The sequence below is a fragment of the Triticum dicoccoides genome, chromosome 1B (assembly GCF_002162155.2).
Source record: "Triticum dicoccoides isolate Atlit2015 ecotype Zavitan chromosome 1B, WEW_v2.0, whole genome shotgun sequence".
NCBI classification, from domain to species: domain Eukaryota; kingdom Viridiplantae; phylum Streptophyta; class Magnoliopsida; order Poales; family Poaceae; genus Triticum; species Triticum dicoccoides.
In genome coordinates, this window is record NC_041381.1 from 585,828,453 (window position 1) to 585,850,632 (window position 22,180).

Consider the following 22,180-nt stretch of genomic DNA (forward strand, 5'->3'; position numbering starts at 1 on the left):
CACTCTCCTTTCCAATCACCCTTTGCCATGTCAGCATGTAATCCCAACCCGTAATTGCATGTATGTGTAGCATTGCTCCGAGACGGCGCACTTGTGGCTGCTAGCTAGACGTACGTTGATTATTCTTGCGATTTTGCGGAAAAATTACAGCGATGGAGTAAAGTAAATTTCTTTGTGACGGTCATGAAATAAATTGGAAAACGTTTAATATCTATCGACTGATTTTTTGATCGCGTAAGCCGCCTGGTGCGCCGTCAGATTAACGGCCGCGCGTGGTGCACTAGGGTCGTGTTTGGTTGCCTGTGTGAGGTCCAACCAGGTCCGCGCGGGAAAGGATTCAGCCTGTTTGGTAGCCCGCATACACTATTGGGCCTGCATCGCACGCTTCTTAAAGCACCTCAGGGTCTGGCTCACTGGAAACGCATGAATCGGTAGTTTCTCCAGGGCCAGGCCCGAGCGGTGCACGTGGGCGGGCGCGGCTGCATGTGCGCGACCACGCTCGAGAAGCCGCGTTGCTTCCCGAAGCACCGGCAGTTATTAGCCTCACTGCCCCTCACCGCTCCCTCTCCTCACTCTTCCCCACTCTCCCAACTCTCACCGGCGGCGGCGGATCGGAGCATACGAAGAAGACTACCGGACTCAATCACCGGCGGCGGCGGATCGGAGCAGAGAAGAAGACCAACGGACTCCCCAATGGCGGTAAGCACTTCTCTCTCTTCCACATGAACGCTAGATTCGATCCACGGCGAACGGGAATGGGGAATAGAGGTAGCTAAGCATAGGGGTAAATCATACTAGTTCATAGCAGTTCATACATGCAAGATCGGTAGGTTTAGGGATTGGGGGATAGGGGAATAGGGGGAAAGGGGGTATAGAACAAACACCGGCTGACCGCGGCTGCCGTCACCGGCGTGCGGAGCGGCTGGTCGAGCCGTTGGCCTTCATCTTCTTCTTCATCGCCGTGCGGGCCGGCGGATCGTCCTCGTCGTCCTCGGCAGAGTCGAGGTCGATCTGCCAGGTAGGATGGACTGGCTCCGGCGCCCTACCTGGCATGCGCACCGCCTGTTCTTCCTCCTCCTTAGGATCCCCGCCGATGACCGGCGGCGGCGCGATACCCGTCTCCCAGTATACTGCGGCACGGCGGTCATTAGGAGCAAAGTGGTTCTTGTACTTGCGCCACTTCTTCCTCTGTTTAGGGTCGCCGGAGACGGCCTGATTCATGGCCCAGCGAAGGATGTCAAATGCCATCGCGCCCTTCACTGGGTCAGGAATCAGCGTCTTCAGCTCATCTTGAGTGGCCTTCGTGAGCACGGCATTGGATTCCTTCTGCATTGCCGGCATGGAGCCGAAGTTCGAGCACACCTCCATGGTGTTCTCGAACTTGGTACGGTCACCAGCCGTCCACCCGAGGAAGAAGGCCCTCCAGCCAATACCCCAAGGGAAGGGGTTGCCGTTGGAGCTTGAGCTAGAGCTCATGGTGATGGGGAGGAGGAAGGTTGACAGTGAGAGAAGAGAGGGGTGGGTAAATAGTGGTGGGAAGGGTGAGTAAATATAGGGGGGGTGGAGGGGAGGACAAGAGTGACAGTCATGCCGTTTTAACTGCAAGCTCTTGAATTAGCCATGAACTCTGCGCAATGCCTGACTCCATGACTTGTGTGCAGATCGAGGATAGCAATGCGATGGGCACGGAGGTGCTCCCGGCCGTTGACAGCAAGGGAAAGCAGCCCCTTCACCCAATGCCTGGCGAGGTTGAGCTGTCGCCCACCGCCGAGGAAGACCCGAAGACGCCTGAGGGTGGCAATGACGAGGGCATGGAGGATCCCCCCCAGCAACAAGCGCCACAACTACGGCCACTACCATCAGGAGGATGGCCCAACTCACTTCTGCAAGGTCATTCTTGCACCGAAGCTTGAGTGCATCCCCATGCCCCTGGACTTCACCAAGCACTTCGTCGCGGTGCCGACGGAGTTCAAGCTCAGGAACAACACCGGCTGCTCCTAGAAGGTGACGGTCAAGCTGATGAACGGCAGGGTGACCCTGGATCAGGGTTGGGCCACCTACACAGCCGTTCATCAGATCAAGATCGGCTACATGGTGACGTTCAAGCTCCTCACTCCCGACACCCTCAAGGTCATCATCTTCGACGACGATGGCATTAAGGTCATCAACAAGTGCGGGAAGCACGACAAAGCCTTCGCCGCCAAGGAGTAGGGCTGGGGCCTCCCTAAGTACTATCGAGTCTGCTATGGTTTATGCGTAGAATTGTTATGAACTGTCGTACTGCTTATATCTAAATTATCTAGTTGATGCTCTGTTTATACTCTGTTGTGCTTATGATGTGTGCTGCCAAAGTGTGGTGGTAACCTCACCAACTAGCCAAAGAGGTTACCACACATCAGGCCTTGCATACAACCAAACACCATGCCTTGGGTTTGTGGACTAACATGCAGGCAACCAAACACCAGGCAGTGTGGTTCAGCCCATGCAGGTAAGAGGGCATGCAGGCAACCAAACAACATGCATATGGTGCATTTGAGGCTGCATTTGCATAGCCAGCTTGGATGGAGAAGTGTATGCGATGCAGGCACTGTAGCAAACAGCAACCAAACACGCCCTAGTTGAGCGCGTGATACGTCTCCAACGTATCTATAATTTTTGATTGTTCCATGCTATTATATTACCCGTTTTGGATGTTTATGGATTTTATTTTACACATTTATATCATTTTTGGGACTAACCTACTAACCAGAGGCCCAACCTGCATTGCTGTTTTTTTGCCTATTTCGGTATTTCGAAGAAAAGGAATATCAAACGGAGTCCAAACGGAATGAAACCTTCGGGAGCGTGATTTTTGGAACAAACGTGATCAAGAGGACTTGGAGTGCAAGTCAAGAAGCTGTCGAGGCGGCCATGATACATCTCCAACGTATCTACTTTTCCAAACACTTTTGCCCTTGTTTTGGACTCTAACTTGCATGATTTGAATGAAACTAACCCGGACTGACGCTGTTTTCAGCAGCACTGCCATGATGTTGTTTTATGTGTAGAAAAGAAAAGTTCTCGGAATGTCCTGGAAACCCACGCAGGCACTTTTCAGATTTAATAAGAATTTTTGGCGAAAGAATCAAGGCCAGGGGGCCCACGGGCTGTCCACGAGACAGGGGGCGCGCCCTCCTATCTCGTGGGCCCCCCGGACCTCCTCCGACCTCAACTCCAACTCCATATATACCGTCTCGGGGAGAAAAAAATCAAGGAGAAAGTTTTATCGCGTTTCACGACACGGAGCCGCCGCCAAGCCCTAATCTCTCTCGGGAGGGCTGATCTGGAGTCCGTTCGGGGCTCCGGAGAGGGGGATTCATCGTCGTCGTCATCATCAACCATCCTCCATCACCAATTTCATGATGCTCACTGCCGTGCGTGAGTAATTCCATCATAGGCTTGCTGGACGGTGATGGGTTGGATGAGATTTACCATGTAATCAAGTTAGTTTTGTTAGGGTTTGATCCCTAGTATCCACTATGTTCTGAGATTGATGTTGCTATGACTTTGCTATGCTTAATGCTTGTCACTAGGGCCCGAGTGCCATGATTTCAGATCTGAACCTATTATGTTTTCATGAATATATGTGTGTTCTTGATCCTATCTTGCAAGTCTATAGTCACCTATTATGTGTTATGATCCGACAACCCCGAAGTGACAATAATCGGGATACTTCTCGGTGATGACCGTAGTTTGAGGAGTTCATGTATTCATTATGTGTTAATGCTTTGGTCCGGTTCTCTATTAAAAGGAGGCCTTAATATCCCTTAGTTTCCACTAGGACCCCGCTGCCACGGGAGGGTAGGACAAAAGATGTCATGCAAGTTCTTTTCCATAAGCACGTGTGACTATTTACGGAATACATGCCTACATTACATTGATGAATTGAAGCTAGTTCTATATCACCCTATGTTTTAACTATTGCATGAGGAATCGCATCCGACATAATTATCGATCACTGATCCATTGCCTACGAGCTTTTCACATATTGTTCTCCGCTTATTTACTTTTCCGTTGCTATTGTTACAACTACTACAAAAACCCCAAAACAATTACCTTTACTTTTGCTACTGTTACCATTATTATCATACCACTCTTGCTACTAAATACTTTGCTGCAGATACTAAGTTATCCAGGTGCGGTTGAATTGACAACTCAACTGCTAATACTCAAGAATATTCTTTGGCTCCCCTTGTGTCGAATCAATAAATTTGGGTTGTACTTCACCCTCGAAAGCTGTTGCGATCCCCTACACTTGTGGGTTATCAAGACTAATTTCTGGCGCCGTTGCCGGGGCTCCTAGCTCTATTCTCTGAGTCACTTGGGATTTATATCTGTTGATCACTATGAAGAACTTGAAAGACGCTAAGACCAAGATCTATCCCTCAACTACGAGGGAAGGTAAGGAACTGCCATCTAGCTCTGCACTAGATTCTCCTTCCGTTATTAGTAAGCTTGCGACACCTAAACCTTCTACTGCTATGAATTCTGATATGTCGCATGTTATTGATGATGACACTTCTGCTATGCATGATGAAACTACTTCTGTGCGTGATACTACTTTGCCATTAGGTGAATTTTTAGATGAACAACTTGCTATAGTTAGGGGGAATGAAAATATTGAAGATGCTATTGATGATAGTGATGATGAACGTTCCCCAATGATTATGTTTTACCTTTTGTTCCTAAGGGTTATGTTATGAATGAAAAAGCTGCTATGGAAATTCTTGCTTGTAATGATAGATCTGATCTTAAGAAATTATTAGCTAAATGGAAGCAGCAGTCTCTTAATGCTAGAATGAAACCCGATCCTACTTTTGCTACTTCACCTATCTGTGTTACTGATAAGGATTATGAATTCTCTGTTGATCCTGAGATTATTACTTTAGTTGAATCTGATCCTTTTTATGGCCTTGAATCTGAAACTGTTGTGGCACATCTTACCAAGTTGAATGATATAGCCACCCTATTTACTCATGATGAGAAGTCTTGCTATTTATATATCCTTAAGATATTTCTGTTCTCATTAAAGGGTGATGCTAAGACTTGGTATAATTCTCTTTCTCCTGGTTGTGTGCGTAGTCCCCAAGATATGATTTATTACTTCTCTGCTAAATATTTCCCTGCTCATAAGAAACAAGCTGCCTTGCGGGAAATATATAATTTTGTGCAAATCAAAGAAGAGAGTTTCCCACAAGCTTGGGGGAGGATTCTCCGGTTACTTTATGCTTTGCCTGATCATTCTCTTAAGAAAAATGAAATACTTGATATCTTTTATAATAGACTAACCAACCTCCAAGGACCACTTGGATAGTTCTGCTGGTTGTGTTTTCAGGGAAAGAACAGTCGACGAAGCTGAAATACTATTGAATAATATGTTGACTAATGAGAATAATTGGACTCTTCCCGAGCCAGTTCCTAAAGTAATTCCTGAACCAATTGAGCCAACTCCTGAGCCTATTCCTAAACCCACTCCAAAGAAGAGAGGTGTTTTATTTCTCAGTCCCGAAGATATGCAAGAGGCAAAGAAATCAATGAAAGAAAAATGTATTAAAGCTGAAGATGTTAAGAATTTACCTCCCATTGAAGAAATAAATGGTCTTAATTTACCGCCTGAAGAATCACATTGTCTTGATAACCCAACACAGGTAGTAAAGGTAAATTCTCTCTATAGATATGATAAAGTTGAAATACCCTCTACTAAATTTCATAGCCCATGCTTAGATGAATTTGATGACTTTATGGCTAGACAAGAAAGTTTTAATGCTTATGTTGGTAGAGAGTTAAAGAATAATGCTTTCGAGATAGGACGCGTAGGTGATAATCTGGCTAGAGTTAAAGATGAACTTCATCGTGTTAACAAATATGCTTCTATGGTTGCTACTCAAGCTGAGAAAGTACTCAAAGCTCAAAATGATTTGCTTGATGAATTGAATAATAAAAATGACTTTGCTGTTAGAGTGGCTACTAGAACTGGTAGAATGACTCAGGAGCCTTTGTATCCTGAAGGCCACCCTAAGAGAATCGAGCAAGATTCTCAGAGAAACAATTTAGAGGCACCTAGTTCTTCTAAAAAGAAGAAGAAGAAAGACGATAGAACCTTGCATGCTTCTAATGAACCTACTGTAGACACACCTGAGAATCCCAATGATATTTCTATTTCTGATGCTGAAACACAATCAGGTGATGAACATGGACCTAGTGATAATGTTAATGATAATCTTCATGTTGATGCTCAACCTAGCAAAGAGAATGATGTAGAGATTGAACCTGCTGTTGATCTTGATAACCCACAATCAAAGAATCAACATTATGATAAGAGAGACTTTGTTGCTAGGAAGCACGGTAAAGAAAGAGAACCATGGGTTCGGAGACCCATGCCCTTTCCTCCTAAACCATCCAAGTCAAAGGATGATGAGGATTTTGAGCGCTTTGCTGAAATGATTAGACCTATTTTCTTACGTATGCGCTTAACGGATATGCTTAAGGTAAATCCTTATGCTAAATATATGAAGGATATCATCACAAATAAAAGAAAGATACCGGAAGCTAAAATTTCCACCATGCTTGCTAATTACACTTTTAAGGGTGGAATACCAAAGAAACTTGGAGATCCGGGTGTTCCAACTATACCATGCTCTATTAAAAGAAATTATGTTAGAACTGCTTTATGTGATCTTGGAGCCGGTGTTAGTGTTATGCCTCTCTCTTTATATCGTAGACTTGAATTGAATAAGTTGACACCTACTGAAATATCTTTGCAAATGGATGATAAATCAACTGCTATACCTGTCGGTATTTGTGAGGATGTGCCTGTTGTGGTTGCAAATGGCACTATCTTAACAGATTTTGTTATTCTTGATATTCCCGAGGACGATAGTATGTCTATTATCCTTGGTAGACCTTTTCTTAATATTGCAGGGGCTGTTATTGATTGCAACAAAGGCAATGTCACTTTTCATGTTAATGGTAATGAGCATACGGTACACTTTCCGAGGAAACAATCTCAAGTTCATAGCATCAATTCTATTGAAAAAGTTCCAACTATTATTTTTGGAGGTTTTGAATTTCCTCTCCCTACTTTCAAGAAAAAGTATGATATTCTTATTGTTGGGGATTTTCATATCCCCGTTGAGGTAACTTAGTGTTATTCAAAATTTCTCCGGTTCCGTGTTATTCGGAGTGAGTTTCTTAACAAGACTTGATCAACCTTGTTAGTGGATTCATTTTGATGATCACGAGATGGATGAAACTAGAAGGCACAACCTTTTGTACCCTCTTTTTACTTTCTGTTATTTAGAATAAATAAAGCAAAAATAGTATTATCCGTCTGTTTTCTGAATTATCCGTGCATTAAAAAATAGTCCAAAAATAAAAGTGCTCCAAATGCCCTGCAAATTTAGTATGATTTTTTCTGGAATATCTGAGGATTTTAGGCACTGAAAACACTGCAGGAGGGCCAAGCACCAGGCCACGAGAGAGGAGGGCGCGCCCCCCTTGTAGGGCGTGCCCCCTTGTCTCGTGGGCCCCTGGTGGCTCCCCTCCACTTATGCCAGCACCCACACACTTCATCTTCTACCCAAAAAAATCCCCATCCAGCTCAAGCCCGAGTTCTAGCTCGTTTTGCTGCGATTTTCGATCTCTTAGCTCAAAGCTCCATTCGCAAAACTGCTTTGGGAGATTGTTGCTTGGTATGTGACTCCTCCATTGGTCCAATTAGTTTTTGTTCTAGTGCTTTATTCATTGCAAATCCTTGCTGCCTTGGTGACCCTGTTCTTGAGCTTGCATGTTAAATTGTTGAGGTCCCAAGCAATTCCAATGCATGATATAGGCTCTAGGCACTTGTAGGAGTAGTTGCTATCAATCTTGTTTAGTTTTATCCGTTTTTATTTTGAAGTTACTAAAATTTCAGAATTTTCAGAAAAAGAAATATGCTTAGAAGAATGTACCAAGGAGGTTCCTCGGCAAAGAAAGGGCCAAGAATTGCTATATGTGAACAAGATATTAATTTGCCAAGGGACACAAATGTACGGGCTTGCGAGTGGCCATCCGATGATTTTATGGTCGAAGCAGGCTTCAAGGAGGAATTTAACGCGTATGTGCGTAATGTCGAGCTGGAGGACTTCTTACAAGATAAGTGTCCTCAATATTATCAATTGACCGATTCCTTTGTGCGGAGGTTCGAATATATTTCTTCGCGTAATTCTCCTAGTGTTATGTTTGATATTTATGATACATCTTATACCATGGATTTAGAGGATTTCACAACTCCTTGCAAACTCCCTCAGTGGGGTAATATTAATGATCCTCCCAAATATGAAGTTAGAAATTTTCTTGCTAGCATTACTGTGGGAGAATCTAGGGACGTAACACAAGCCACCATAGGGAGCATTCATTTTCCTGATATACATTACTTTTCTCTCTTTATTGGTAAATGCATTAACGGTAAGGACGAAGTAAGTCACTTGTGTGCCCCTGATCTTTGTGTCCTCAAGAGTGTTGTGTCTGGTTATAGAGGTTATAACTTGGGGGCAATAGTTGCACGTAGGTTGTATAATAATAGTAAAAAAGGTAATTTCTTTGGAGGAATTTATGCAACCCGTGTGGCAAATTTTCTTAATATAGCTCCACGAGAGGGGGATATGATTGTACCTCCTGCTTATTTAGATAAAGAAGCTATGCTTGATCATCAATTTCTTAAGAGGAATGAACAATTCCTCCATTATCGACTAATCTATGTTAGACGCAACGTCGTCCCTGTTACTCTTCCTGCTCCCTACCTTTTTGATTATCAGGCAAGAGGAAGATATGTTGTCACCAGGGAAGAAGCAGCTGAATATGAGAGGGGAATGGAGGTAGCTCGCCAACACGCTGCTGCCCAGGAGGCTGTTGCCTCTGCATCTCAGTACAATCCCGGTTTCACTTATGAATATCAGCCAGGCGGTCCTTGGTATTAGACCAACTTAGGCCAAAAGCCCAAGCTTGGGGAGTACGTATTTCTCACCGACTTTACATTCATGTTCACACACTAGTCGTCGGTGCTCATACTCTTTCATTGTATTATCCATGTTAGTTTAAATTTCTTTTTCTAGTTTTCTTCTTGTGTGTTTGATAAACCTTCAGAAAAACCAAAAAATTAGTTAGTTTAATTTCCTTGCTTGCAGTAGAAATTAAAATGAAAATCCGAAAAGATTTCTAGTTCTTCTTTTTCTTGTTGGGAGCTTTCCCGTGTAAATAGTTTTATTTTCTTTTCTTTCTTTTGGGGGTCGAGAAGACCATATTGAAAATGCTTAGTGGCTCTCATATGCATGATTGATTATTTATATTTAGAGCCCATTTTACTTGTCTTCTCTCTTGAGTTGAATGCTTGCAGATTCCAGCTTAGTCCAATGCACATGCACTCTTATTATTATACACATCGTTCGGTCGTGCGAGTGAAAGGCAATAATGACGATATAGCAAGGACTTATTGGGATGAGAAAAACTGGTATGAACTCGACCTCTTTTGTTCTTGTAAATATGATGAGTTCATCGTTCCTGAGTCAGCTATTATGAGTAAACATATTTGCAATGACATTTAGAGATTATAGTTGCTTGTGCCATGCTTGATTAGCTATGAGTTATAATGGTTTATTTTGTGTGCCAACATGCTATTAGAATGATTATGATGTGATATTATGGGATGGTATCCTCCTTTGAATGAATTGAGTGACTCGACTTGGCACATGTTCACGCATGTAGTTGAATCAAATCAACATAGCCTTCATGATATTTTTGTTCATGGTGGATTATATCCTACTCATGCTTGTATTCGGTGTGAATTAATTTTAATGCATGTTTATGACTGTTGTCGCTCTCTCAGTTGGTCGCTTCCCAGTCTTTTGCTAGCCTTCACCTGTACTAAGCGGGAATACTGCTTGTGCATCCAAACTCCTTAAACCCCAAAGTTGTTCCGTATGAGTCCACTATACCTTCCTATATGCGGTATCTACCTGCCGTTCCAAGTAAATTTGTATGTGCCGAACTCCAAACCTTCAAATGAAATTCTGTTTTGTATGCTCGAGCAGCTCATGTTACAACTAGGGATGCCTATATCTTCCATGCTATTTGGGTTATTCTCAAGAGGAGAGGAGTGGACTCCGCTCCTCATTCACGAGAAAGGGCCGGTAACCGGGATGCCCAGTCCCATGATCCAAAAAGATCAAAGAAAATCAAAATAATTAAACAAAACTCCCCCAGGGCTGTTGTATGTTGGAGGCACTCGTTGTTTCGAACAAGCCATGGATTGATGCTTGTTGGTGGTTGGGGGAGTATAAGTCTTTACCATTCTGTTTGGGAACTGCCTATAATGCATGTAATATGGAAGATACAACCATCTCATAGTTGTTGCATTGACAGTGAAAGTATGCCGCTCAAAATGTTATTCAATCTCTATTTTAAAATCGAGCTCTGGCACCTCTACAAATCCCTGCTTCCCTCTGCGAAGGGCCTATCTATTTACTTTTTATGTTGAGTCATCACGCTTCTTATTAAAAGCACCTGCTGGAGAGCACACTGTCATTTGCATTCATTATTCTTGGTTTATATCGGGTATGACTTGACTGGATCTCTTTTACCATGAATTACAATGTTTAGTCAGTCCTTGATCTTTAAGGGTGCTCTGCATTTATGTTTTGCGGTCTCAGAAAGGGCTAGCGAGATACCATTTTGCTATATCATGTTATGATTATTTTGAGAAAGTGTTGTCATCCGAGTTTTACTATTATGACTCGCTAGCTGATTATGTTATTGATATGAGTAATTGTGAGACCTATGTGTTATTGTGAGTATGGTTAGTTCATAATATTTGCTGAAACTTGAATGCTGGCTTTTCATGTTTACAACAACAAGAGCAAACAGAGTTTGTAAAAGTTTTTCTTTATCACTTTCAGTTTGTCAACTGAATTGCTTGAGGACAAGCAAAGGTTTAAGCTTGGGGGAGTTGATACGTCTCCAACGTATCTACTTTTCCAAACACTTTTGCCCTTGTTTTGGACTCTAACTTGCATGATTTGAATGAAACTAACCCGGACTGACGCTGTTTTCAGCAGAACTGCCATGATGTTGTTTTATGTGTAGAAAAGAAAAGTTCTCGGAATGTCCTAGAAATCCACGGAGGCACTTTTCAGATTTAATAAAAAAATTGGCAAAAGAATCAAGGCTAGGGGGCCCACGGGCTGTCCACGAGACAGGGGGCGCGCCCTCCTATCTCGTGGGCCCGCCGGACCTCCTCCGACCTCAACTCTAACTCCATATATACCATCTCGGGGAGAAAAAAATCAAGGAGAAAGTTTCATCGCGTTTCACGACACGGAGCCGCCGCCAAGCCCTAATCTCTCTCGGGAGGGCTGATCCGGAGTCCGTTCGGGGCTCCGGAGAGGGGAATTCATCGCCGTCATCATCATCAACCATCCTCCATCACCAATTTCATGATGCTCACCGCCATGCATGAGTAATTCCATCGTAGGCTTGCTGGACGGTGATGGGTTGGATGAGATTTACCATGTAATCAAGTTAGTTTTGTTAGGGTTTGATCCCTAGTATCCACTATGTTCTGAGATTGGTGTTGCTATGACTTTGCTATGCTTAATGCTTGTCACTAGGGCCCGAGTGCCATGATTTCAGATCTGAACTTATTATGTTTTCATGAATATATGTGTGTTCTTGATCCTATCTTGCAAGTCTATAGTCACCTATTATGTGTTATGATCCGACAACCCCAAAGTGACAATAATCGGGATACTTCTCGGTGATGACCGTAGTTTGAGGAGTTCATGTATTCACTATTTGTTAATACTTTGGTCCGGTTCTCTATTAAAAGGAGGCCTTAATATCCCTTAGTTTCCACTAGGACCCCGCTGCCATGGGAGGATAGGACAAAAGATGTCATGCAAGTTCTTTTTCATAAGCACGTGTGACTATTTACGGAATACATGCCTACATTACATTGATGAATTGGAGCTAGTTCTATATCACCCTATGTTATAACTATTGCATGAGGAATCGCATCCGGCATAATTATCGATCACTGATCCATTGTCTACGAGCTTTTCACATATTGTTCTCCGCTTATTTACTTTTCCGTTGCTACTGTTACAACTACTACAAAAACCCAAAAACAATTACCTTTACTGTTGCTACTGTTACCATTATTATCATACCACTCTTGCTACTAAATACTTTGCTACAGATACTAAGTTATCCAGGTGTGGTTGAATTGACAACTCAACTGCTAATACTCAAGAATATTATTTGGCTCCCCTTGTGTCGAATCAATAAATTTGGGTTGTACTTCACCCTCTAAAGCTGTTGCGATCCCCTACACTTGTTATTAGCTAGATGGCTTCTTCTCTCTTTTTGGATCCATAGTTATTAGCTAGATGGCTTCTTCTCTCTTTTTGGATCTCAATACCATGTTCTCCCCCTCTCTTGTGGAGATCTATTTGATGTAACTCTTTTTTCGGTGTGTTTGTCGAGATCCGATGAGTTGTGGGTTTATGATCAAGTTTATCTATGAGAAATATTTGAACCTCCTCTGAATTCTTTTATGTATGATTGAGTTATCTTTGCAAGTCTCTTTGAATTATCAGTTTGGTTTGGCCTACTAGATTGATCTTTCTTGCCATGGGAGAAGTGCTTAGCTTTGGGTTCAATCTTGCGGTGTCCTTTCCCAGTGATAGCAGGGGTAGCAAGGCATGTTTTGTATTGTTGCCATCGACTATAAAAAGATGGGGTTTATATCATACTGCATGAGTTTATCCCTCTACATCATGTCATCTTTCTTAATGCGTTACTCTGTTCTTATGAACTTAATACTCTAGATGCATGCTGGATAGCGGTCGATGTGTGGAGTAATAATAGTAGATGCAGGCAGGAGTCGGTCTACTTGTTGCGGATGTGATGCCTATATACATTATCATGCCTAGATAATCTCATAATTATTCGCTTTTCTATCAATTGCTTGACAGTAATTTGTTCACCCACCGTAATACTTATGCTATCTTGAGAGAAGCCTCTAGTGAAACCTATGCCCCCCGGGTCTATCTTTTATCATATAAGCTTTCAATCTACTTTTATTTGCATCTTTACTTTTCCAATCTACTCCCTCCGTCCTTTAAAGAGTGTACTTCCAACTTTGTTGGAGGGTCAAACTATCTCAAAGTTTGACCGATTTTATGCAAAAATATATCAATATTTGTGAAACTGAATGGGTATATGATGAAAATATATTTTATCATGAATCTAAATCTACTCATTTGATGGTATAAATGTTGATGTACTATTGTATAAATAAGGTCAAACATAAAACACTTTGACTTCCCAACAAAGTTGGAAGTACACTCTTTAAAGGACGGAGGGAGTATATCATAAAATACCAAAAATATATTTATCTTATCATACTATCTCTATCAGATCTCACTTTCGCAAGTGGCCGTGAAGGGATTGACAACCCCTTTATTGTGTTGGTTGCGAGTTCTTTGTTTGTTTGTGTATGTGCGTGGGACTTTTGAGGAGCCTCCTACTGTATTGATACCTTGGTTCTAAAAAACTGAGGGAAATACTTACGCTACTATTGCTGCATCACCCTTTCCTCTTCAAGGAAAACCAACGCAAGCTCAAAGACGTATCAAGAAGGATTTCTGTCGCCGTTGCCGGGGAGGTCTTCGCTCAAGTCAAAGCATACCAAGTACCCATCACAAACTCATCTCCCTCGCATTTACATTATTTGCCATTTGCCTCTCGTTTTTCTCTCCCACACTTCACCCTTGCCGTTTTATTCGCCCTTCTTCTGTTCATCTTTTTGATTTGATGTCTTACTTGGCTCGTTCGCTCGTTTGGTTGGAATAGTTGTTTATTTATTGCTAAACAGAGAACCTAAGATCTATGGATCCTCAACCGCTTGCTAATCTTTTTAAGAGATCCACTTATGATGAACCAATTGCTAGTGAGTTTTGTGCACTAGATTATCTTCATGAAGCTTTGCTCAAAATTTGTGAATCTGAAAATTATGATAAAGAAATTTATGAAGAGATTCACGATAACTCCTTGAATAAAAAGCATGATTGCAATGATTTTCCTATAAATTCTATTGATGTCAATTGTGCTAATAATATGCAAAACCCTAAGCTTGGGGATGCTAGTTTTGCTATGTCTACTACTTGTTTCAATGATCATGATTGGGGTGATTCTTCTTATAACCTTGAAAATTTATTTAAGCCCCATGATGAATATGAGATTGATAATAGTGTTTGCAATAATATTGAAAGTGGGTTTGGAAGAGTGTCAACTTTAGATCCCACATATTTGGAGTATGTTCAATCTTATGATATTTTTGATAAAAGTGGGTTCGAAAAGGTCATGACTTTAGTTAATGTTAATCCCACTATCTTAGAAGAGTGTCAACTTTGCATGCATGTGGATCATGTTGAGAATATGTTTTGTGATAGATATTTTGTTGAATTTTCCTATGATCCTACATGTAATTATTATGAGAGAGTGAAATATGGTCGTAGAAATTTTTATCTTATTAAATTACCTCTTGTCATGTTGAGATTGCTATCGTCTCTTTCTTCTTCCTTGCATATGCTAGTTTTTGCTTGCCTTGCAAATTTGTTTGCTTATAATATGCCTATGCATATGAAGTATGTTAAACTTAGATGTGTTTGTCACGTGTTTCATGATGCTCTCGTTGTGCTTCAATTCTTGTCTTTCATGTGAGCATCATTAAAATTATCAATGCCTAGCTAGGGGCGTTAAACGATAGCGCTTGTTGGGAGGCAACCCAATATTTTTCCTTGCTGTTATTCAATAAATTTTGCATCTACCTTCTGTTTAGATGTATTTTCATGTTTTATTTAGTGTTTGTGCCAAGTAGAACCTATAGGATAACCTATGATGATAGTTAATTTGATTCTGCTGAAAAACAGAAACTTTGCACTCACAAGAAAAAATTCAGTAAATCGCAGAAACGAGATTTTGCATTGATTCTTTTTGCTATAGATCAATGTTAAAATTTTCCAGGACGTCCTATTTAGGTAGGAGTTTTAGAGCTCCAGAAGTTTGCGTTAGTTACAGATTACTACAGAATGTTCTGTTTTTGACAGATTCCGCCTTTCGTGTGTTGTTTGCTTATTTTGATGCATCTATGGCTAGTATTAAGTGGTATGAACCATAGAGAACTTGGAATACAGTAGTTTTAACACCAATATAAATAAAGAATGAGTTCATTACAGTACCTTATGTGGTGGTTTTGCTTTCTTCCACTAACAGAGCTTATGAGATTTCCTGTTGATTTTTGTGTTGTGAAGTTTTCAAGTTTTGGGTAAAGATTTGATGGACTATGGAATAAGGAGTGGCAAAAGCCTAAGCTTGGGGATGCCCATGCAACCCCAAGATATTCAAGAGTAGCCAAAAGCCTAAGCTTGGATTCCCTCTTTCGTCTTCGTTCATTGGTAACTTTACTTGGAGCTATATTTTTATTCGCCACATGATCTGTGTTTTGCTTGGAGCGTCGTGTATGATATTAGTATTTGCTTTTAGTTTACCACAATCATCCTTGTGTTGGGGAACGTTGCAGAAAATAAAAAATTTCTACACTTTCACCAAGATCAATCTATGAGTTCATCTAGCAACGAGAGAGAGGAGTGCATCTACATACCCTTGAAGATCACGAGCGGAAGCGTTCAAGAGAACGGGGTTGAGGGAGTCGTACTCATCGTGATCCAAATCACCGATGATCCTAGTGCTGAACGGACAGCACCTCCGCGTTCAACACACGTACGGTTGGGGAAGACGTCTCCTCCTTCTTGATCCAGCAAGGGGGAAGGAGAGGTTGATGGAGATCCAGCAGCACGACGGCGTGGTGGTGGATGCAGCAGCGATCTCGGTAGGGCTTCGCCAAGCACTACGAGAGGGAGAGGTGTTGCGGAGGGAGAGGGAGGCGCCAAGAGCATGGGTGCAGCTGCCCTCCCTCCCCCTCCTTATATAGGCCCCCTAGGGGGGGCGGCCCTAGGAGATGCAATCTCCAAGGGGGGCGGCGGCCAAGGGGGTGGCTTGCCCCCCAAGCCAAGTGGAGGCGCACCCACCCCTAGGGTTTCCAACCCTAGGCGCAGGGGGGCCAAGGGGGGCGCACCAGCCCACCAGGGGCTGGTTCCCTTCCCACTTCAGCCCATGGGGCCCTCCGGGATAGGTGGCCCCACCCGGTGGACCCCTGGGACCCTTCCGGTGGTCCCAGTACAATACCGGTGACCCCCGAAACTTTCTCGATGGCCGAAACTTGACTTCCTATATATAATTCTTTACCTCTAGACCATTCCGGAACTCTTCGTGCCGTCCGGGATCTCATCCGGGACTCCGAACAACTTTCGGGTTACTGCATACTAATATCTCTACAACCCTAGCGTCTCTGAACCTTAAGTGTGTAGACCCTACGGGTTCGGGAGACATGCAGACATGACCGAGACGCCTCTCTGGTCAATAACCAACAGCGGGATCTGGATACCCATGTTGGCTCCCACATGCTCCTCGATGATCTCATCGGATGAACCACGATGTCGAGGATTCAATCAATCCCGTATACAATTCCCTTTGTCAATCGGTACGTTACTTGCCCGAGATTCGATCGTCGGTATCCCAATACCTTGTTTAATCTCGTTACCGGCAAGTCACTTTACTCGTACCGTAATGCATGATCCCGTGACCGGACACTTGGTCACATTGATCTCATTATGATGATGCATTACCGAGTGGGCCCAGATATACCTCTCCGTCATACGGAGTGACAAATCCCAGTCTCGATTCGTGCCAACCCAACAGACACTTTTGGAGATACCCGTAGTGCACCTTTATAGTCACCCAGTTACGTTGTGACGTTTGGCACACCCAAAGCACTCCTACGGTATCTGGGAGTTGCACAATCTTATGGTCTAAGGAAATGATACTTGACATTTGGAAAAGCGCTAGCAAAACGAACTACACGATCTTTGAGCTATGCTTAGGATTGGGTCTTGTCCATCACATCATTATCCTAATGATGTGATCCTGTTATCAATGACATCCAATGTCCATAGTCAGGAAACCATGACTATCTGTTGATCAACGAGCTAGTCAACTAGAGGCTCACTAGGGACATGTTGTGGTCTATGTATTCACACGTGTATTACGATTTCTGGATAACACAATTATAGCATGAATAACAGACAATTATCATGAACAAAGAAATATAATAATAACCATTTTATTATTACCTCTAGGGCATATTTCCAACAGTCTCCCACTTGCACTAGAGTCAATAATCTAGTTACATTGTGATGAATCGAACACCCATAGAGTTCTGGTGTTGATCATGTTTTGCTCTAGGGAGAGGTTTAGTCAACGGATCTGCTACATTCAGGTCCGTATGTGTCATGGAATTGTCACGTCAGATGTCCTCGTGAAAGGACTTAGTTGTGGAGCCATCGCAACTAGGAAGCTTGAAGGGGTTAAACGGGACAAAGGACACGAGAGGGTTTATACTAGTTCGTCCCCTTACGGTGAAGGTAAGGCCTACGTCTAGTTGGGTTGGTATTGATGTTTCGATGACCAGGGAGCGAGATATGCTATGCCTGGCTCTCGATGAGTTGTTTCTTGCCCTAAGCCGCCAACGGGTTGTCCCCTTATATACACGGGTCGACGCCCTGCGGCTTACAGAGTCCCGGCCGGCTCATAAACAATGTCCGGCTCGGTGACTAGTTAAGCCTACCTTATGATACAAGTAATATTATTACAGCGGGTTACTACAATGGGCCTTAAGTCGCCTGTGGGCCTTAAGCTCTCTATGAACCGCCATCTTCATACTTTGTCTTGGGCTTCTCTCTGGTGAGTCCTCTTTGCATAACCCGGCCCCTCCTGGGCGGCTTACACAAATAGTTATATCCCCAACAGTATGTACTTTACAAATATCTATGTCTCCATCTTGAAACATTTTCACGAATGGAGTTGAAGCGATGCTTGATGTGCCCTGGTCTTCTTGTGAAACCTGGGATCTTTGGCAAGTGCAATAGCTCCAGTGTTGTCACAGAAGAGTGTGATCAGCCCCGACGCTTTGGGTATGACTCCTAGGTCGGTGATGAACTCCTTCATCCAGATTGCTTCATGCGCTGCCTCCGAGGCTGCCATGTACTCTGCTTCACATGTAGATCCCGCCACGACGCTTTGCTTGCAACTGCACCAGCTTACTGCCCCACCATTCAAAATATACATGTATCCGGTTTGTGACTTAGAGTCATCCAGATCTGTGTCGAAGCTAGCGTCGACGTAACCCTTTACGACGAGTTCTTCGTCACCTCCATAAACGAGAAACATATCCTTAGTCCTTTTCAGGTACTTTAGGATGTTCTTGACCGCTGTCCAGTGTTCCATGCCGGGATTACTTTGGTACCTTCCTACCAAACTTACGGCAAGGTTTATATCAGGTCTGGTACATAGCATGGCATACATAATAGACCCTATAGCTGAGGCATAGGGGATGACACTCATCTTTTCTCTATCTTCTGCCGTGGTTGGGCATTGAGCTGAGCTCAATTTCACACCTTGCAACACAGGCAAGAACCCCTTCTTAGACTGATCCATATTGAACTTCTTCAATATCTTATCAAGGTATGTGCTTTGTGAAAGACCTATGAGGCGTCTCGATCTATCCCCATAGATCTTGATGCCTAGTATGTAAGCAGCTTCTCCAAGGTCCTTCATTGAAAAACACTTATTCAAGTTGGCCTTAATGATGTCCAAAAGTTATATATCATTTCCCATCAAAAGTATGTCATCTACATATAATATGAGAAATGCTATAGAGCTCCCACTCACTTTCTTGTAAACGCAGGCTTCTCCATAAGTCTGCATAAACCCAAACACTTTGATCATCTCATCAAAGCGAATGTTCCAACTCCGAGATGCTTGCACCAGCCCATAAATGGATCGTTGGAGTTTGCATACCTTGTTAGCATTCTCAGGGTCGACAAAACCTTCCGGCTGCATCATATACAGTTCTTCCTTAAGATGGCCGTTAAGGAATGCCGTTTTGACGTCCATTTGCCATATCTCATAATCATAGTATGCGGCAATTGCTAACATGATTCAGACGGACTTTAGCTTCACTACGGGAGAGAATGTCTCATCGTAGTCAACCCCTTGAACTTGTCGATAACCGTTAGCGACAAGTCGAGCTTTATAGATGGTAACATTACCATCTGCGTCCGTCTTCTTCTTAAAGATCCATTTGTTTTCTATCGCTCGCCGATCATCGGGCAAGTCTGTCAAAGTCCATACTTCGTTTTCATACATGGATCCTATCTCGGATTGCATGGCTTCAAGCCATTTGTTGGAATCTGGGCCCGCCATCGCTTCTTCATAGTTCGAAGGTTCACCGTTGTCTAACAACATGATTTCCAGGACATGGTTGCCATACCACTCTGGTGTGGAACGTGTCCTCGTGGACCTACGAAGTTTAGTAGTAACTTGATCCGAAGTACCTTGATCATCATCATTAACTTCCTCTTCAGTTGGTGCAAGCACCACAGGAACATCTTCCTGAGCTGCGCTACTTACCGGTTCAAGAGGTAGTACTTCATCAAGTTCCACTTTCCTCCCACTTACTTCTCTCGAGAGAAACTCTTTCTCCAGAAAGGACCCGTTCTTGGCAACAAAGATCTTGCCTTCGGATCTGAGGTAGAAGGTATACCCAATGGTTTCCTTAGGGTATCCTATGAAGACGCATTTTTTCGACTTGGGTTCGAGCTTTTCAGGTTGAAGTTTCTTGACATAAGCATCACATCCCCAAACTTTTAGAAATGACAGCTTAGGTTTCTTCCCAAACCATAATTCATACGGTGTCGTCTCAACGAATTTAGACGGTGCCCTATTAAAAGTGAATGTAGCTGTCTCTAGAGCGTATCCCCAAAAAGATAGCGGTAAATCGGTAAGAGACATCATAGATCGCACCATATCCAATAAAGTGCGATTACGACGTTCGGACACACCGTTACGCTGAGGTGTTCCAGACGGCGTGAGTTGTGAAATGATTCCACATTTCCTTAAGTGCGTACCGAATTCGTGACTTAAATATTCTCCCCCACGATCTGATCGCAAGAACTTTATCTTTCGGTCACGTTGATTCTCTACCTCATTCTGAAATTCCTTGAACTTTTCAAAGGTCTCAGACTTGTGTTTCATCAAGTAGACATACCCATATCTACTCAAGTCGTCAGTGAGAGTGAGAACATAACGATATCCTCCGCGATCCTCAACGCTCATTGGACCGCACACATCAGTATGTATGATTTCCAATAAGTTGGTTGCTCGCTCCATTGTTCCGGAGAATGGAGTATTGGTCATTTTGCCCATGAGGCATGGTTCGCATGTGTCAAATGATTCACAATCGAGAGACTCTAAAAGTCCATCAGCATGGAGCTTCTTCATGCGTTTGACACCAATGTGACCAAGGCGGCAGTGCCACAAGTATGTGGGACTATCATTATCAACTTTACATCTTTTGGTATTTATACTATGAATATGTGTAACATCACGTTCGAGATTCATTAAGAATAAACCATTGACCATCGGGGCATGACCATAAAACATATCTCTCATATAAATAGAACAACCATTATTCTCGGATTTAAATGAGTAGCCATCTCGTATTAAACGAGATCCAGATACAATGTTCATGCTCAAAGCTGGCACTAAATAAAAATTATTGAGGTTTAAAACTAATCCCGTAGGTAAATGTAGAGGTAGCGTGCCGACGGCGATCACATCGACCTTGGAACCATTCCTGACGCGCATCGTCACCTCGTCCTTCGCCAGTCTCCGCTTATTCTGCAGCTCCTGCTTTGAGTTACAAATATGAGAAACCGCACCGGTATCAAATACCCAGGAGCTACTATGAGTACTGGTAAGGTACACATCAATTACATGTATATCACATATACCTTTGGTGTTGCCGGCCTTCTTGTCCGCTAACTATTTGGGGAAGTTCCGCTTCCATTGTCCGCTTCCCTTGCAATAAAAGCACTCAGTCTCAGGCTTGGGCCCAATCTTTGGCTTCTTCCTGGCAACTGTTTTACCGGGCGCGGCAACTCCCTTGCCGTCCTTCTTGAAGTTCTTCTTACCCTTGCCTTTCTTGAACTTAGTGGTTTTATTCACCATCAACACTTGATGTTCCTTTTTGATCTCTACCTCCGCTGATTTCAGCATTGAATATACCTCAGGAATGGTCTATTCCATCCCCTGCATATTGAAGTTCATCACAAAGCTCTTGTAGCTCGGTGGAAGCGACTGAAGGATTCTGTCAATAACCGCATCATCCGGGAGATTAACTCCCAGCTGAGTCAAGTGGTTGTGCAACCCAGACATTTTGAGTATGTGCTCACTGACAGAACTATTTTCCTCCATCTTACAACTGAAGAACTTGTCGGAGACTTCATATCTCTCGACCCGGGCATGAGCTTGGAAAACCATTTTCATCTCTTCGAACATCTCATATGCTCCGTGTTGCTCAAAACGCTTTTGGAGCCCCGGTTCTAAGTTGTAAAGCATGCCGCGGTGAACGAGGGAGTAATCATTAGCACGAGACTGCCAAGCGTTCATAACGTCTTGGTTCTCTGGGATGGGTGCTTCACCTAGCGGTGCTTCTAAGACATAATCTTTCTTTGCAGCTATGAGGATGATCCTCAGGTTCCGGACCCAGTCCGTATAGTTGCTGCCATCATCTTTTAGCTTGGTTTTCTCTAGGAACGCGTTGAAGTTGAGGTGGACATAAGCGTTGGCCATTTGATCTACAAGACATTTTGCAAAGGTTTTTAGACTAAGTTCATGATAATTAAGTTCATCTAATCAAATTATTTAATGAACTCCCACTCAGATAGACATCCCTCTAGTCATCCAAGTGAAACATGATCCGAGTCAACTAGGCCGTGTCCGATCATCACGTGAGACGGACTAGTCGACATCGGTGAACATATTCATGTTGACCGTATCTTCTATATGACTCATGCTCGACCTTTCGGTCTTCCATATTCCGAGACCATGTCTGTACATGCTAGGCTCGTCAAGTCAACCTAAGTGT

At 43.2% G+C, this 22,180-nt stretch overlaps 1 protein-coding gene across 1 annotated transcript; it reads left to right on the forward strand.

The window, feature by feature from the left end:
- Window positions 1–6: 6 nt before the first annotated feature.
- LOC119348913 lies at window positions 7–2,318 on the forward strand. The gene is made up of 2 exons (XM_037616918.1): window positions 7–699; window positions 1,662–2,318. Exons 1-2 carry the CDS (start codon window positions 484–486, stop codon window positions 1,911–1,913), a joined length of 468 nt encoding a protein of 155 aa, XP_037472815.1. The 5' UTR covers window positions 7–483; the 3' UTR covers window positions 1,914–2,318.
- The last annotated feature ends 19,862 nt before the right edge of the window (window positions 2,319–22,180 follow it).